This window comes from Gracilinanus agilis, chromosome 3 (assembly GCF_016433145.1).
Source record: "Gracilinanus agilis isolate LMUSP501 chromosome 3, AgileGrace, whole genome shotgun sequence".
NCBI classification, from domain to species: domain Eukaryota; kingdom Metazoa; phylum Chordata; class Mammalia; order Didelphimorphia; family Didelphidae; genus Gracilinanus; species Gracilinanus agilis.
The window spans coordinates 243,531,880-243,550,684 of record NC_058132.1 but is presented as its reverse complement, the minus strand read 5'-3'; the positions used below and the strand labels follow the sequence as shown (position 1 = coordinate 243,550,684).

The 18,805-nt window shown below is 36.1% G+C and overlaps 1 protein-coding gene across 1 annotated transcript in view; it reads left to right on the top strand.

The window, feature by feature from the left end:
- The window catches only part of AGPS (alkylglycerone phosphate synthase), a 166,510-nt gene that overhangs the window by 60,198 nt on the left and 87,507 nt on the right, over window positions 1-18,805 (top strand). Inside the window, exon 8 of the mRNA XM_044669753.1 lies at window positions 2,649-2,729. Coding sequence (XP_044525688.1) covers window positions 2,649-2,729 — 81 coding nt within the window. The remainder of the gene's footprint in view (window positions 1-2,648; window positions 2,730-18,805) is intronic.

The window sequence follows — 18,805 nt, the reverse complement described above, 5'->3', positions numbered from 1 at the left end:
GAATGGTTGAAATTGTCAAGGAAGAGTATAGAACGAAATCTGTGGATAGAACTTTAGGAGATACTGCCACTTATTGGACAGGAGGAACTATTTGCAAAGATGAAGGAGAAAAACTGAGAGAACAGTATCATGGAAGAGAAGGAAAGAAAACTATTAAGAAGGGGCATTAAACACTTAAGTGCAGTGAAAAGGCTGAAGAGGATAAGGATGGAGAAGAAACTAAAGAATTTGAGAACATTTTGAGTAGAGTGTTAGGATAAAAGACATTTTGCAAGAGATTGTGAGTTGGTTGGTGGGAAAATGCAGGCAGGAAATATAGATTCCTCTGTTTAGTAGTTGAACAAAGAAGTAAGATTGGAGTATAAGAGCACAGAACAGATGAAGACTGGATAGCCAGATCAAAAGAAAATGAGTTTTGTTTTGTTTGTTTTAAAGAACGGTGACTTAAACATATTTATATGTCGAGGGGAAAGGGGTAATGTTAATTTTGATACAGAGGATTTTACCCTCTGAGATACAGAAAGGTATGGTTGGAAGGGAAAAAACAGAATTTGTATAGTGTAGTGTTAAGGAAATAATAGAGATCATTGGATGAATGAATGAACAAATGAAAAAGCATTTTTTAAGCATTTACTATTTGCTAAGCCATTTGCTAGGTATTGAATTCAAATCCTAGAGAGTAGATAGATAGTCCTTGAGCTTAAGATATTCTTGCTGTATCACTTTTTTTTTTAAAAGACAACCAAAGGGGGCAGCTGGGTAGCTCAGTGGAGTGAGAGTCAGGCCTAGGGACAGGAGGTCCTAGGTTCAAACCCGGCCTCAGCCACTTCCCAGCTGTGTGACCCTGGGCAAGTCACTTGACCCCCAATGCCCACCCTTACCAATCTTCCACCTATGAGACAATACACCGAAGTACAAGGGTTTAAAAAAAAAAAAAGACTACCAAAATATCATTTTTATTTATGATACATCTTATCTTTAAATCTCAGTTTTACACATTGTAGCCATTTCTTGATCTGGCCTCTCCAGACTTTTGGGTTTTTCTTTTCTTGAAGGTTGTTTTACTCTGTCTCTCTGTTGGTTCTCTCAATCCTGTATTTGTTTTGTGGTGATATTTTAATCTAGATTAGAGAGGATTTTCGTGGTGAAATGGAGCTGCTGCTCTAGTACTCCTCCATCTTGACTCCCCCCCTCCCCCATATCACGTATTAAAGAAAATTTAGGTACTGGGGAGTTGGAAATCCTAAGGGTTCAGTGTAGGACTGAGGACAAGGCCCAAAGGAGACTTTATCAGAAGGTGTCATGACAGTTTCTCATGACAAGGTCCGGATAGATAGAGGCAAGACAAGTATTAAGGCTTGGAGGTCCTTAGGGAAGCAGTGGAAGGGAAGATGGTAAAGTTCATCCAACTCTTGCAAGAAATTATGTTTCTTTTTTTCTTCCATCTAACAACACAGATATGGTTGACACTGGCTTGAAAAGAAGGTGAGGAAAAGGAATATATATTAATCCATTTCCTCTTTCATAGCTCCCTTCCCCCTGCTTTGCAGATATTCCTGTTTAAGATGACCTCATTTTCTTCAGTAATGTAGAAGATTTGAGAGAGAGAGACAGAGAAACAGATTGAGAGATTGAGAGTGAGAGATTGAGAGTTGGGGACTTAAAGCAAAAGATTTTTGAACACCCTATACAGAGTGTGAAAATGAGTAAAGAGATGAATAAAAAGATGGAGAAGGACACATTTAAATGGCTTAAATTTGTGGACCCCTTTAACATGGTTTTTGGCTGAGGTATGTTAAAGGGAGAGAGGAAATTAAACTGGAGCTGGAACTTATGTAGTGACATCCTCTGGGAATTTTCAGTAGTTTGATTTTTGCTGTGATAAAATCATAAACCTCAGAAGGCATATTTGAACTATAGACTTTGTCTTGGCTAACTTTAATTTTGTGGATGGTAGTATTGTAGGTAATACATTTGAGTTGAGTTTCATAACAACATGTGTAAGTGGTGATTGTTAAGGGCTGTGTGAGCAAGACAGAAGCTTTGGCAACTTCTACCAAGCTGGCAAGGTTTGATCATGGTTTGAGGGTGGTTAATCTGAGGATTAATTTAACTAATTTTGGGAGTGTCCCAAGATCAGCAGATTGGCTGCCAAACATTTTAGCCATGACAACTCACTTGACAGTAGACCAAGTTCTACAAGGTCTTGATGGAGAGAGTATATGAATGGAATCATGTATGCATGAAGTAAGATTAAGTGGTCTGAACTTTGGTCTTAGAGAGGAGTTGAGAAAATATACTTCTCTTCCTTCTTTGTAGAGGGGGGACTGGTATGGAAATTTGCAGATCTTGGTAGACTGAGTTGTGTTTTTTTTTCTTCTTTGTTTTTCAATCTTTGTTACAAGAGATGGTTCACTATTATTTGTTTGGAAATTGAAATATAGGAATGTAATATTATCTTTCAGGAAGGCTCAATAGTCATGAACAAATGAGCCTTTCAAATCAAGGGAAAAATTGAGGAAAATGTAGTATTGATAACATCCAGCCACTTTTCTGCCTTATCCTGTTGGTTAAATTATATTTACATAGAACAAAGTCAGTTACTATGCAGTTATGGAAATTAACCCCCCCCCCTTTTTTTTAAACAGAACCGAATCCTCTGGGTTGATGAAAACAATCTGACTGCTCATGTAGAAGCTGGTATAACAGGTCAAGAGCTGGAAAGACAGGTATGGTACTTCTTTTTTTTTAAAATCACTTATTTTTCTTCATTCGACAAAAATCTATCCTCTTCCAATTGAGATAGAAAGAAAAGCAAAACATTTATTACAAATATATATTGTAAAGCAAAAGAAATTTATCCATTGGCCATTTCTTTTAAAAATTTTCTTTTTATTAGTAGAATTTGTTTCTAGGTATCTCAGCCTCTTCTTCCCCTCCCCACACTATGGAAGGCATCATCTGGCAAACAGATATGTATATAGAGATTATGTCTTTTGTGTTTCCATTTTTCAGTTCATTCTGTAGAGTTGAACATTTTTACAAATTATTCTGCAAATATTAAATCTATAGCTATACATAAAGTTCTCTTGGTTCAGTCTGTTGCATTCATCTCATGTAGTTCTTTCCAAGTTTTTTAGAAATCAATTTGCTCTTTGGTACATTTGTACTCCATCACAGTCATATACCACAATTTATTTAGCCATTCCCCAGTTGATGGACATCCCCTTGATTTCCAGTTCTTTGCCTCACAATAAACTATAAATATCTTTATTTATTTATTTATTGAAGGTTTTTTTTAAACCCTTAACTTCTGTGTATTGGCTCATAGGTGGAAGAGTGGTAAGGGTGGACAATGGGGGTCAAGTGACATGCCCAGGGTCACACAGCTGGGAAGTGTCTGAGGCCGGCTTTGAACCTAGGACCTCCCGTCTCTAGTCTGACTCTCAATCCACTGAGCTACCCAGCTGCCCCCTCAATATAAATATTTTTAACATGTAGGCTCTTTTCCTTTTTCCTTGATCTCCTTGGGAAGACAGTGTTTTATAACTGAGTGTAACTAAATTGCTTTCCAAAATGGTTGGATCAGTTCACAGTTCCAGCAACAGTTATTAGTACCTACATTTTTCCATATCCTCTCCAACATTTGTCATTTTGCCCTTTTGTTATTTTAGCCAATCTAAGGCATTTGCATTTCCCCAATCAGTAGGGATTTAGAGTATTTTTTTCATATACCTATATATGACTTTGATGCCTTCATCCCCAAACTGCCTCTTTATATCTTTTGCCCAGTTATCAGTTGGGAGATGGCTCTTATTCTTATAAATTTGATAAAGTTCTCTCCATATATTTTAGCTATGAGACCTCTATCCAAGAAACTATGAAAAATTTTTTCCCCAGTTTTCTGCTTTCCTTCTAATCTTGGCAGCATTTGTTTTATTTCTATAAAAATTGCCAATTTAATGTACTCTAAATTATCCATTTTGTATCTCACAGTGCTCTCCATCTCTTGTTTACTCATAAATTCCTCTCCTTTGCATAAATCTGATAGGTAATATGTTCCCTGTTCTTCTAATTTGCTTATGACTTCTCCTTTTATTTTGTATCCATTTTGATCTCATATTAGTGAATTGTGTAAAATATTGGTCTGTATGTAGTTCCTCCCAAACTACTTTTCAGTTGTCCCAGCAATTTTTTTTTTAAACCCTTGTACTTCGGTGTATTGTCTCATAGGTGGAAGAGTGGTAAGGGTGGGCAGTGGGGGTCAAGTGACTTGCCCAGGGTCACACAGCTGGGAAGTGGCTGAGGCCAGGTTTGAACCCAGGACCTCCTGTCTCTAGGCCTGACTCTCACTCCACTGAGCTACCCAGCTGCCCCCATGTCCCAGCAATTTTTACCAAATAATGATTTCTTATCTCATTAGCCTGGATCTATACTTTTATCAAATACAAGGTTACTATAATCTTTTACCTGCTATTTATTGTATGTCTATTCTGTTCTACTAGACTACCTTTATATTTCTTAGTACCATATAGTTTTGATACTTACTGCTTTAAAATATAATTTAAAATTTGGTACTACTAAACAGCCTTCCTTTGCATTTTTTCTCATTAATTCTTTTGCTCTTCTTGCTCTTTTGTTCTTCCAACTGAATTTTATTACTATTTTTTTTTTCAGCTCCATAAGATAATTTTTTGGTAATTTGATTTGAATGGCATTGAATAAGCAGAATAGTTTAGGTAATATTGCCATTTTATTTATATTGACTCTGCCCATCTATGAACAATGACTATTTCTCCAATTATTTAAATGTGATTTTATTTGTGTAAATAGTTTTTATAATTAAGTTTGTGTAGTTCCTGGGTTTGTTTTGGTAGGTATACTCCCAATTTATTCTGTCTTTGGTTATTTTAAATAGTGTCTCTTTCTGTCTCTTCTTGCAGGAATTTATTAGCAATACATTAAATCCCAATGATTTATGTGAGTTTATTTATATCCTACTATCTTATTAAAATTATTAATAGTTTAAATTTTCATTTGAATCTCTAGAATTCTCCATATATACCATCATATGTCTGCAGATATAATTTATTACATCTTTGCCCATCCTGATTCTTCAATTTCTTTTTCTTTTCTTATTGCTCTTATCAGCCTTTCTAATACTATGTTAAATATTAACATTGGTGATAATGAGCATTCCTGTTTCCTGGGAAGGTTTCTAGCTTAATCCTGTTACAAATAATACTAGCAAATAGCTTTAGGTAGGTATTTCATATCATTTATTCCTATGCTTTCCAGTGTTTAATAGAAACAAATATTGTATTCTCATTGACCATTTCTTAAAGAAATATACATATATACATAGGTACATACATACATACTGTAAGGGGGGAAAGGGTTTTTGATTGGGTAAATAAATAAAAGGTTGGTTGCCAGGGGATGGAACAATTATCAGTCCCCAATTAAAGATTAACTTCAAAGGGGCAGCTGGGTAGCTCAGTGGAGTGAGAGTCAGGCCTAGAGACAGGAGGTCCTAGGTTCAAACCTGGCCTCAGCCACTTCCCAGCTGTGTGACCCTGGGCAAGTCACTTGACCCCCATTGCCCACCTTTACCACTCCACTCTTCCACCTATGAGACAATACACCGAAGTACAAGGGTTTAAAAAAAAAAAAGATTAACTTCAAGTTAAAATGACTTTTATGGAAATTTATTTACAAATGAGAAGAGGAAGTAGAAATAAAAGAGAGGATAAGATAGGATAAATAATCTAACACATTAAGTAATTTGCTCTGATCCCCTAGTTCAGTCTAGGTAGATCTAATTAAGCCTTAGCCAAGGGAAATCTGGCCTTGATCCCAAGGCTGGAAAGCCAGAGGCCTGAGGGGCCTCGAAGGCGAATGAAACAAAAGCTTCAACCACAGAGTCTCTATTAAAAGGAAGTTCTTTAAGAAAAGTTCAGGAAGAGTCAGTCTTGGAACAGTCACCACTTGGAACAGTCTTACCAGCTCCAGACCTCCTTCAAGTCTAGGCATGAACCAGAAGAGCTCCTTCAGGTCCCATTCACCAACCAGAAGTGAGGGCCCAGCTCACTGAAGTCTCTTTAAAGGGGCCTCTTTTGCATCCCTTCCTGTGACTTCCTCTTAGTTTACATGTCCAGTCACAACTGACGCGTTTCTTAGGACTGCCCAGGAGGCAGTCAGTAAATTCCAATTTGTTATTCTAGCACAGTGATTCCCAAAGTGGGCACTATTGCTCCCTGGTGGGTGCTGCAGCGATCCAGGGAGCTGGTGATGCCCACAGGTGCATTTATCTTTCCTATTAATTGCTATTAAAATTAAACAAAATTTAATTTCCAGGGGGCTAAGTAATATTTTTTCTGGAAAGGGGGCAGTAGGCCAAAAAAGTTTGGGAACCACTGCTCTAGCACATGTGGGTTATAGACCACCCAAGTTGTTGGTTAAAAGGAGATGTTTTCACCTTTAGTGATTAAATCCAAAGATGGACAGGGTAGATTTAATCTCATTATCACAATTCCCCTGTGTGATCACTTGGGAGGCTTGTCTCCCCAATTGATCATTTGACATAATCATCTTGTACCCCTAAAGATCTAACTACAATAGATTTAATCTCATTATCACAATACATATTTAACTTTTCTATCTAGAGGTAAAAAGTGTGTTTCCTCATTCATCTTCTGTAATTAGGATTTTTCATTATGCTGAACGTAATCTTTCAAAATTATTTTTTCTGTATGGTACTGTTGTCTTCGTATAAATTTTTTCTTTCTTTTTTGGGTTCTGTTCACTAAACTTTGCCTCAGTGCAATCAAATTTCCCGTGGTTTCTTTGAAACCATCCTCTCCATCATTTCTTACAACAGAATATTATTCCATCACACCTTATATACTATAACTTATATTCATTCATTTCTCAGTTCATGGGTAACTCTTTCTGTGCCTATTGTTTGCCATCTCAAGGAAAGCTACAAATATTTTTGTATATCCTTAAGAGTTTGCTTTGCTTAAGACTAATCCTTCCTTATCCCCACTTTTTTCTTCTCCCTTTCCCCTCTTATTTCCCTGTTGAGTGAAATATATTTTTTTACTCAATTGGTTATATATGTATGTATGTATGTATCTATATATGTATGTATGTATGTATGTGGTTATTATCCTTCCTTAATAGGATTATTGTGGTAATCAAATAAGATAATATATGTTTAGTGCTTTGTAAACCTTAATTCATTGTTGTTAATTTGTTTTAGCACTGACTGAGTCCTTGTGACCCCATTTAGGGTTTTCTTGGCAAAGTCACTGAAGCAGTTTGCCATTTCCTTCTCTGGTTCATTTTACAGATGAGGAAACCGAGGCACACAGGATTAAACAACTTTCCTAGGGTTACACAGCTATTAAATGTCTGAAGCCAGATTTGAACTGAGGTAGATAAGTCATTCTGATTCCAGTCCTGTTACTCTATCCACTGTGCCACCTGGCTGCCCATATAAATGCTAGATATTATTATTATTTTAGCCATTACAGTGAAATTACTGTAATTTAGCAAAGTTTTTAGATAAAGCAAACTTTTAAATTCATCTCTAAAACTTATTATGGTAATAAGCACTATCTTTATACTTTTTATATATGTCAAAAGGAAATGCACTGTATACATAAAAACCTGTTGAACAAATATATAAATTAAACAAGTATATGAAAGTATATTTATGTTTTGGTGTCTTTAGTACTTTTAATATTTCTTTATCTTCATACAAAAAAAATAAAAAAGGATGAAAAATATTTCAAAGTACCTAAAGTGTTTTAGCTTAATAAATTATGAATATATGATACTTTGCTGTTTTTATAAGTATTTTAATTTTAATAAATAATTATCTTTGTAAAATAATGGTTAGCTATCACAACTATTATTTGACTTGCTCTTTAATAGTACCTTCTAGTGAAAATTTTGTTCACATTCCTTTTCATCTATGTCTTTTTATTTTGGTAGTTAACCATTGTGATTGCTGTTTGGCCCCTTTTACATTTTTGATTATGGAAACTTTGTAAAGAGGTGCTGAAAGAATTGTTTACCTTCAATGTTTGTTTTTGAACTTTCCTTATGCAACACATTTCACAGAATGGAGTTAAAGGTGCCTAAAAAAAAGTGCTTGTAAACCTCTTTAGAAAGCAAGAATTCTCAAACATGCTTGATGTTACCAACACAGCAGTTTTTGATAACAAAGAATGGCCTTTTACATCCCTAATTTTATCTCTTTTATTAAACCATTTGATATAGTATTTTAACCTTTCCCAGTTTTCATTTTTTGAAAGGTTAAAATTAAAATTCAAAGAATGTATTTCCTTGAAGCTGAAATGACATTTTGTTAGACCAGAAACTTGAACTATTTTAGTTACTAGCTTATTTTCTCAAATGCCAGTGTAGAACTTTCCTTTTCTTTTTAGTAGGCTATAATAACTTCAGCAGCTTTTGATTTTAGTTGATGTTCTACGTTCTACTTCAGTGTTCTTCATTTTCAGCTTTAAGGATCACCTTTTAACTTGTCATTCCCCACTCAACTCCATTAGCTCCCCACCTGTTGCTTCTAGGATGGAAAATAAAATCATTTGTTTAGCTGTTAAAGCACTTTATATCCTGGACTCAACCTCTCTCTAGCTTCATTGACAGGCACTTTGAAAGTAATCTGTATCAGTGTTAATACTTCCATACCAGAATTTCTCTATACAAAGTCATGGGTCTTCCTCTTCTCTCCCTCCAGCCCTGCCACTTTTTTACAGAAAGAAAAAAAATATTAAGATACCAAAAGAGAATTTAACCACAGCACACTTTAATCTTTTCTTTATTTTAGGACATATACCAAGTTATCTGGTCATAACTTACTGTTCTCTTGTACAAAAGAGAATTTGATCAGCTTTTAAAAAATCATCAGGCATCTATTAAGTACCTACTATGTTCCAGACACTGTGCTAGGAGCCAGAATACATATATAATGAGGCTTTCCCTTCTTTTAAGGAGTTTACATTCTAACGGGGAAGACAATGGAATTATATGTAAAATATGGGTTGTCGTTCATTTATTTCAGTCATGTCTGACTCTTTGTTAAATCATTTAGAGTTTTCTTAAAGTATTCCATTTCCTTCTGCAGGTCATTTTTTTACAGAAGAGGGGGCAGAGGCAAACAACATTAAGTTGACTTGCATAGGGCTTTACAGTTAGTAAATTTATAAGGCCAGATTTAAATTTGGGTCCTCCTGACTCTAGGCCCAGCACTCCACTCACTGTGCCACCTTCCTGCTCCCCAAAAATATGTTAAATATGAATAAATGCAAACCAATTAATACAGGTTGTTTAGGAGGAAAAGCAAACTGTTAGGGGAATCAGGAAAAGCAGCATATAAAAGGTACTTCATCTTTTGTTTCAAAGAGAAGAAGGATTCTATATGGTGGAGAAGTGAGGAGAGAGTTCATCCCAGGAAAGGCAGTGCAAAGGCACTGAAACGGATGGTGGAGTGTAGTTTGTAAGGAATAGAAGCATTTTAAGGTAGAGATTTCTTAGCTTTAGCTTTGGGAGAGTAAATTTGAGATAATAAGCACAAAGTAATGAGCCCTTTATTTTTGACAGGTTCACTTCTTGACAACTTTCATACTCCTATCAATACCATTACAGAAACTCTGACATCATCTTTATCTTTTCTTTCCCCAGTGTCCTTTGTTATCAGATTATATTGTTTCTTTAAAATGTCCCATGGATTCATCCAGTCCTCACCAAGAATCGTTGTTGTTGTTTTCAGTTGTTTCAGTTTTTGTCTGACTCTTTATGACCTTCTTGGAGTATTTCTTGGCAAAGATACAAGTGTAGTTTTCCATTTCCTTCTCCAGGTCATTTTATAGATGAGGAAATTGAGGCAAACAGGGTTAAGTGTCTTGCCGAAAGTCATACAGTCAAGTAAGTATCCGAGGTAATTTTTGAACTCGGGTCTTATTGACTCCAGATCCTATTGCTCTATCTAGTGGCCACCTAGCTGTCCATCATTCCTAGTGCTACCATTCTAATCCAGATCTCTATAACCTTATGTCTAGTTTATTGTAGCACCTTTTAGTCTGTCTGGTTTCTCTCATTCTTTCTTCAGTACATTTTCTGTTATTGCCAGATTAATCTTAAAGATGCTTCTTTTATGCTATTTTCACATTCAGGAATTTATGTTCTTTACCTATTTACTACCTGCTGAATCAAGTCAAGATTCTTCCATTTGACTTTGAAGAACCCTCATCATTTAGTCTCTTTTCTGTATACTTACCCTGATTATCACTCATTCTTCATGAACTACTTCTAGTCTCTTCATTTCTTGTGTGTACTCCATTTTTGTTATAATTACTGTGTTTTCATTCTGATTGTTGCTCAATATGTAGAATTTTTTCCAATCTCATTCCTTTTTGATCACTTAGCTGTCTTTCAAAGTCCAGATCTAGTCCTAATCTCTTCTCTGAAACATAATTGCTGTATTTCACTTTGACTTTACAGCCTCACCTTCTTTTCAACTGTTCAAATGTTGTTGAAATAGGACTTTGAATAGTTTGAATTTTAGTTTTCCAGTTTTGCCCCTTATTCATAGTGTACCTTTGGGCAAATCCATTCACTCAACCTTTCTGTTACTATTGTAGGAATAATGAAATCTACTTCAAGAGGGTTGTTATTAGGAAATGAAATTATCCATATGAAGTTCCCTTAAAAATGTTACAAAAGTGTCAGTCCTATTTCATTACTCAGAATGTATGTAGCTATCTAGTAAGGCTGCCTGGGTTTTACACTTGTTGGTCATCCAGCATTTAATTGCCTACTATATGGCACTTGATGTTCTGCCACTAGAGATAGAAGGACAAAAATGTAAAAGTTCTGTCTTCAGGGAGTTTGCATTCTGACAAGGGGAAGATAGCATTACATATATAAGTATATACATAATCTGTATAAGTAAATACAAGGTCATTTTGGAAGGGAAAAACACTAACAGCTGAGTGAATAAGCAAAGTTTGTAGGTAGAAGATAGCACTTGGATTGAACTTCATTTGAAGAAAGCCTGAGCTTCTGAGAGATTTGAGTAGAGAGCACATTTTAGGTGTGGAGGGATATATATAACCTTTGCCAAGGAGTGGAGGTAGTCAAGAGGTTATTGTGTAAGGAATGGTTTGGTTGGAGCCTTGAAAACTGAGATTTGAACTTGGGTCACATAATTCCTGTGTGACCTTAGACCAGTCACCTGCCCCCTCTGAGCCTCATTTTCCTCTGTAAAATGAGAGGCTTCAGTTAGATGGCATCTGAGGTCTCTTCCACTTCTAAGTTCTGGGATTCTGATTGTGTTAAACCAAGAACTCCAGCGCCAGCAGTCCTGGGCTTTTATGCAACAGCAGTGTATGGTGCAGAGATAACCTAAGGTCTCTAATCTTCACAGCATTTCAGGGAAGGAAGCATATATTTCAATTATTTTTGAACATTTTTGCTAGTAGAAAAAAGCTTCTCTTGAAGACCCTTTGAGCTCCTGTTAATTTTGGAAGTATCTTTGACAGCATATGCAGCCCTTTTAGAGGGAAATGCACATGACATTTAGATTGATGTTCTCAGTACCCTTCATGGAAAATGTCTTGATATGATACTGCTGCAAGAAAGGATCCTAGTAGATGGAGTAAAGCAAGTCCTTTGGAGAAGTTTTAATACCTTGGGGGTGGTATTTGAGTGAGAGGAAGCTGCTTTATATACTGCTCTGAGCCTTACTTTCATGTGGACTTTTTTATATTACAGGAAAAAGGACATGCTCTTCCTGAAATTATTTGGTGTTTCTGTAGTTGTCAAAAGAAGAATATTCCCATCCTTTGGAGCTGGCTTCTCTTTACTGGCCCCCCCCCCCCCTAATTTTTTTTTAACCCTTGCCTTCTGTCTTAAAATTGATTCTAAGTATCAGTTTCAAGGCAGAAAAGCAATAAGGACTAGGCAGTTGGGTTTAAGTGACTTGCCAGGGTCACATAGCTAGGAAATATCTGAGGCCAGGCTTGAATCCAGGTCCTCCTGTCTTCACATCTGTCTTTTCTATCCACTGAGCTACCCAGATGCCCTTAGTCTAGTCTAGTGATTCTTTACTTTTTTTCCTCTTGCTATTTTCCAAAGTCTTTTCACTTTGTTTCATTGTTTATTGTTTCGTGGAGTAATTGGCTTCTCTTTGGTCCATTCTGATTCTTGGGAAGTATGTTGTTAGGACCAGGTTTTGTATTTCTTGGGCCAAATTAATTATTCTTTTTCCTATTCTTTATTCTATAGCTCTAATTTCCTTCCCAGTTTTCCCTTAGCAGGCATATATATATTCTTGCTTCTTCTCTTCCAGGAATTCTAATTAAATTTGTACCCAAGCTATAATTTTCTCTGTCTTTGTAGGTATTTTAGAATCACTCTCTTTTGTGTTTGTATCTTGAGCTTCCCTGTCACTGTATGTTGGGATTTTTTTTTTTTAATTGCTCATTCCTCTAGCCCAGTGATGGGCAAACTTTTTAAAGAGGAGACCAAAGGAAAGGAAATGCTCATCTGTCAGTCTGTTTCTGAGGCAACTCTTTCAAAGTTTCATTGTATTGTATCCTACTCATTGTATTCATCAGATTAGGAATAATGTCACTCCACCGGTTAGAGCATTTCAGGGGGCCCGCATCTGGCCTGTGGGCCATAGTTTGCCCATCCACTGCTCTAGCCTACTTCCTGATTTAGGACTTTAAGTTAAGGCTGTTCTCTGCCACCTTTTTTCTTTTCTTTTCTTTTTTTTTTTTTTTTAAACCCTTACCTTCTGTCTTGGAGTCAATACTGAATATTGGCTCCAAGGCAGAATAGTGGTAAGGGTAGGCAATGGGGGTCAAGTGACTTGCCCAGGGTCACACAGCTGGGAAGTGTCTGAGGCCAGATTTGAACCTAGGACCTCCCGTTTCTAGGCCTGGCTCTCAATCCACTGAGCTACCCAGTTGCCTCCTGTCTGCCACCTTTTTTGGAGGGAAAGTCTGGGCTGGACCCGTTGGGATTTTCTTGGGGTGTTCAGAGTTGTGTTATTCTGGGACTATAGGGGACAGATCAGGAGCCTGTAAGCACTTGGTGCTTTCAGAATTCTCTGGTTCATGGCAAAGTCTGACTGCTGATTCCATAGTTAGAGCTCTGCCAGTTCTTAACCTTGGTTTTGGTTAGCAACTGTAGATGTTGCTTTACTCTGGCTCTCTCAGCTAGAGAGAAAGTTCTGCTGGTTCAAAGTTGAAGAACTATGGGCTCCCCTTTTTTCTAGGATTCTTGCCTACATAGGCTGGAATGGATTCTTGAAATGAAATCCTTACTCTGCTCCTGTCTGAGCCAAACTGTTGCCTCTGCTAATTTTTGAACTTCTTACTTTCTTGATTCACCACTTAGGGCCTTGGTCTCTGGTAATGACACCTACATGTGCAGGTCTCCATGTCAATCTGTCCTACATCTGGAACCCAGAATTAGAGATAGTGGGTGACAAAGCTGTGCCATTTGACACCTGTCCCCATTGCCCTGGTATTCTTAATGGTCTAGTTACCAGTCCCCACGGTCAGCATACCTCTGTCTAATACTACTCTAGTACAGGCAGAGGATTCACTTTGACTTTCTGGATGTCCCCATCAGGTTTTGGTTTGGTACATTTTAGAGGATTGTTAAATTGAAACTTAAACGCTCTGCTTCTAGCTCTTCCTTTATTTTGTTAGATTAACCAGTACTTTGTCTATTTTATTTGTTTTTTTTTTTTTTGAAGTACCAGCTCCTAGTCTTACTTATTAATTCAATAGTTCTTTTAATTTCAATTTTATTAATTTCTCCTTTAATTTTTAGGATTTCCAATTCAGGTTTTATCTGGGGATTTTTAAATTTGTTCTCTCTCTAGTTTTTTTATTTGCATGCCCAGTTCATTGACCTCTTCCTTCTCTGATTTGTTGATATATACACATATACACTCAGTGATATAATTTTTTCCCCGAGTACTGCTTTGGCCGCATCCCATAGGTTTTTTTTTTTTTTTTAACCCTTGTACATCGGTGTATTGTCTCATAGGTGGAAGATTGGTAAGGGTGGGCAATGGGGGTCAAGTGACTTGCCCAGGGTCACACAGCTGGGAAGTGTCTGAGGCCGGGTTTGAACCTAGGACCTCCTGTCTCTAGGCCTGACTCTCACTCCACTGAGCTACCCAGCTGCCCCCCCATAGGTTTTGATATGATGTCTCATCATTCTTTTCAATGAAATAATTGTTTCTATCATTTGTTCTTTAACCAACCAATTTTGGAGAATCATATTGCTTAATTTCCAATTAATTTTTGATTTGCCTCTCCATGTACCCTTACTAATTATAATTTTTTATTGCATTATGCTCCAAAAAAGTTGCATTTGTTATTTCTGCTTTTTTGCATTTGTTTGCAATGTTTTCATGCCCTAATACATGGTCAATCGTTGTGAATGTACTTTGTGCTACTGAAAAGAAGGTGTATTCCTTTTTGTCCCTATTTATTTTTTCTCTATATATCTATTAACTCTAATTTTTCTAGGATTACATTCACATCTCTTACCTGTTTTCTTATTAATTTTTTGGTTTGATTTATCTAGTTTTGAAAGAGGGAGTCAGGTCCCCTACTAGTAAAGTTTTATTATCTATTTCCTCCTTAAGCTCCAATAGTTTCTCTTTTAAAAATATGGATGCTATAACATTTGACATATTCATGTTGAGTACTACTATTTCTTCTTTGTCTATACTGCCTTTTATCAGAATGTAATTACCTTCCCTATCTCTTTTAATCAGATCTATTTTTACTTTGGCTTTGTTAGATATCATGATTGTAGCTCCTGCCTTCTTTTTCTCAGTTGATACCCAATACATTTTGCTTCAGCCTCTTACCTTAACCCTACCTGCCTCATATGTTTCTTATAGACAATATATGGTAGGATTTTGGTTTCTAATCCATTCTGGTATTTGCTTCTGTTTTATGTGTGAGTCCATCCCATTCACATTCAGAGATATGATTGCCACCTGTGTATTCCCCATCATTTTGATTTCCTCTCCTAGTCTTGCCCTTTCTTCTTTCACTATTTCCTTCGGCATCACTGTTATGCTTTTATCAGTCTCCCTTTTCCCCAACCTTATTTTACTTTCATTCCCACCCCTTCCCTTCTTATTCCCCTCTCATTTTTTTTAAGGTCTATTAAATTCCCTCTTCCCTGACTTTTGATACTCCTTCCCCCTCTTCCCCCCCCCCTTCGTTTTCCCCTCTCAACTTTGCTGTAGGGTAAGATAGAATTCTATACCCCAGTGGATCTAGCTGCTATTACTTCTCAGAATTGATTCCACTGAGAGTAACGTTTAAGTATTACCTATTACCACTCTCTTCTCATTATAATAGTATTCTTCCCCTTCTCTTCCCATGTGCTTCTTTATGTTGTATAAATTATCCTATTTTTCTTCTTCCTTCAATTTTCTCTTAGTGTCATTTTCTATTCTCCCCCTGACACACACTTTTTTTTATTACATATCATCTTAAATCATTTGCTACCCCAACCTCTTCCTTTGAATAATTCTTTTATCTATTGTGATAGTGAAAACAATTTTCGAGAGTTACAAATATCCTTTTCCCATATAGGAATATAAATAATTTCACATTACCTAAGCCCTTAAAAAAGAAATTTTTCCTCCCTCTTTTATTTACCTTTTCATATTTCTCTCGAATTTTAGATTTGGATATCAAATTTTCTACTTAGTTCTGGTATTTTCTTTAGGAATACTTGGAAATCCTCTACTTTGTTGAATGGCCATACTTTTCTCCTGGAAGTATACAGTTTTGATGGGTAGGTGATCCTTGGTTGTAGACCCAAATTTCTTGCCCTTCTGAAGACCATATTCCAAGCCAGGTGGTCCTTTAGTATAGAGGCTGCCAGATCCTGTGTAATTCTGATTGGTGCTCCTTAGTATCTGAATTGTCTCTTTCTGGCTTCTTGCAATATTTTCTCCTTAGCTTGGGAGCTCTTGAATTTGGCAATTACATTCTTTTTTTTCTTTTTTTAATTTCTTTAATATTTTATTTTTTTTAGAAACATTTTCCATGGTTACATGATTCTTGTTTTTACTTTCCCCTTTAACCCCCTCTTTAACCTCCGCCACCCCAATCCAACTCGCATCTCCACTGGTTTTAACATGTGTGATCAATCAAGACTTATTTACATATTATTGATAGTTAACATTGGTGTGGTCGTTTAGTGTCTACATTTCCAACTATGCCCGCATCAACCCATGTGTTCAAGCGGTTGTTTTTCCTCTGCATTTCCACTCCTGCAGTTCTTCCTCTGAATGTGGGTAGTGTTCTTTTCCATAAATCCCTCAGAATTGTCCTGGGTCATTGTATTGCTGCCAATACAGAAGTCCATTATATTTGATTTTACCATAGTGTATCTGTCTCTGTATACAATGTTCTTCTGGCTCTGCTCCTTTCACTCTGCATCAGTTCCTGGAGGTCTTTCCAGTTTACATGGAATTCCTCCAGTTTATTATTCCTTTGAGCACAATAGTATTCCATCACCAACATATACCACAATTTATTTAGCCATTTCCCAATTGAAGGGTCCCTTCGTTTTCCAGTTTTTTGCCACCACAAAAAGCTCAGCTATAAATATTTTCATACAAGTCTGTTTATCTAAGACCTCTTTGGGGTACAAACCCAGCAATGGTATGGCTGGATCGAAGGGCAGGCATTCTTTTATCATTCTTAGAGCATAGTTCCAAATTTCCATCCAGAATGGTTGGATCAGTTCACAACTCCACCAGCAATGCATTAATGTCCCAATTTTGCCATATCTCCTCCAACATTCATTAGTCTCCCCTGCGTCATTTTAGCCAATCTGCTAGGTGTGAGGTGATACCTCAGAGTTGTTTTGATATGCATTTCTCTAATTATTAGAGATTTAGAACACTTTCTCATGTGTTTATTGATAGTTTTGATTTCTTTATCTGAAAATTGCCTATTCATGTCCCTTGCCCATTTATCAATTGGGGAATGACTTGATTTTTTTATACAATTGATTTAACTCCTTGTATAATTGAGTAATTAGACCTCTGTCAGAGTTTTTTGTTATAAAGATTTTTTTCCCAGTTTGTTGTTTCCCTTCTGATTTTGGTTGCATTGTTTTTGTTGGTACAAAAGCTTTTTAATTTAATATAATCAAAATCATTTATTTTACATTTTGTAATTTTCTCTTAACTCTTGCTTGGTTTTAAAATCTTTCCTTTCCCAGAGATCTGACAAGTATACTATTCTGTGTTCACTTAATTTATTTACAGTTTCCCTCTTTATATTCAAGTCATTCACCCATTCTGAATTTATCTTGGTGTAGGGTGTGAGATATTGATCTAAACCTAATCTCTCCCATATTGTTTTCCAAATTTCCCAGCAGTTTTGGCAAATAGTGGATTTTTGTCCCAAAAGTTGGGCTCTTTGGATTTATCATATACTGTCTTGCTTATGTCACTTACCCCAAATCTATTCCACTGATCCTCCCTTCTGTCTCTTAGCGAGTACCATATTGTTTTGATGACTGCAGCTTCATAGTATAGTTTAATATCTGGTACTTCTAGGCCACTTTCTTTCACTTTTTTTTTTTTCATTAATTCCCTTGATATGCTTGATCTTTTGTTCTTCCAAATGAACTTTGTTATAATCTTCCCTAATTCAGTAAAAAAGTTTTTTGGTAGTTTGATAGGTATAGCTCTAAATAGGTAAATTAATTTGGGTAGAATGGTCATTTTTATTATGTTAGCTCATTCTACCCATGAGCAACCAGTGTTTTTCCAATTGTTTAGATCTAGTTTTAATTGTTTGGAAAGTGTTTTGTAGTTGTGTTCATATAATTCCTGTGTTTGTTTTGGTAGATAGATTCCTAAGTATTTTATATTTTCTAGGGTGATTTTAAATGATATTTCTCTTTCTATCTCTTGCTGCTGTGATATGCTGGAAATATATAGAAATGCTGATGATTTATGTGCATTTATTTTGTATCCTGAAACTTTGCTAAAGTTGTTGATTATTTCTACTAGCTTTTTAGTTGATTCCCTAGGATTTTTTAAGTAGACCATCATATCATCTGCAAAGAGTGATAGCTTAGTCTCCTCATTGCCTGTTTTAATACCTTTATCTCTTTTTCTTCTCTAATTGCTACTGCTAGTGATTCTAGTATAATGTTAAATAATAGAGGTGATAGTGGGCATCCTTGTTTCACGCCTGACCTTATTGGGAAGGCTTCTAATTTATCCCCATTGCATATGATGCTTGTTGATGGTTTTAGATATATACTGTTTATTATTTTTAGGAAAGGTCCTTCTATTCCTATACTTTCTAGTGTTTTCAATAGGAATGAATGTTGTATTTTGGTCAAAGGCTTTTTTAGTGTCTATTGAGATAATCATGTGGTTTTTGTTGGTTTCCTTCTTGATATGGTTAATTATGTGAATGGTTTTCCCAATGTTGAACCATCCTTGCATTCCTGGTATAAATCCAACCTGATCATAATGAATAACCCTTGTGATCACTCGCTGGAGTCTCTTTGCTAGTATTCTATTTAAGATTTTTGCATCCTTGTTCATTAAGGAAATTGGTCTGTAATTTTCTTTCTCTGTTTTTGATTTACCTGGCTTTGGGATCAGTACCATATTTGTATCATAAAAGGAGTTTGGTAGAATTCCTTCTTTGCTTATTATGTCAAATAGTTTGTATAGTATTGGAATTAG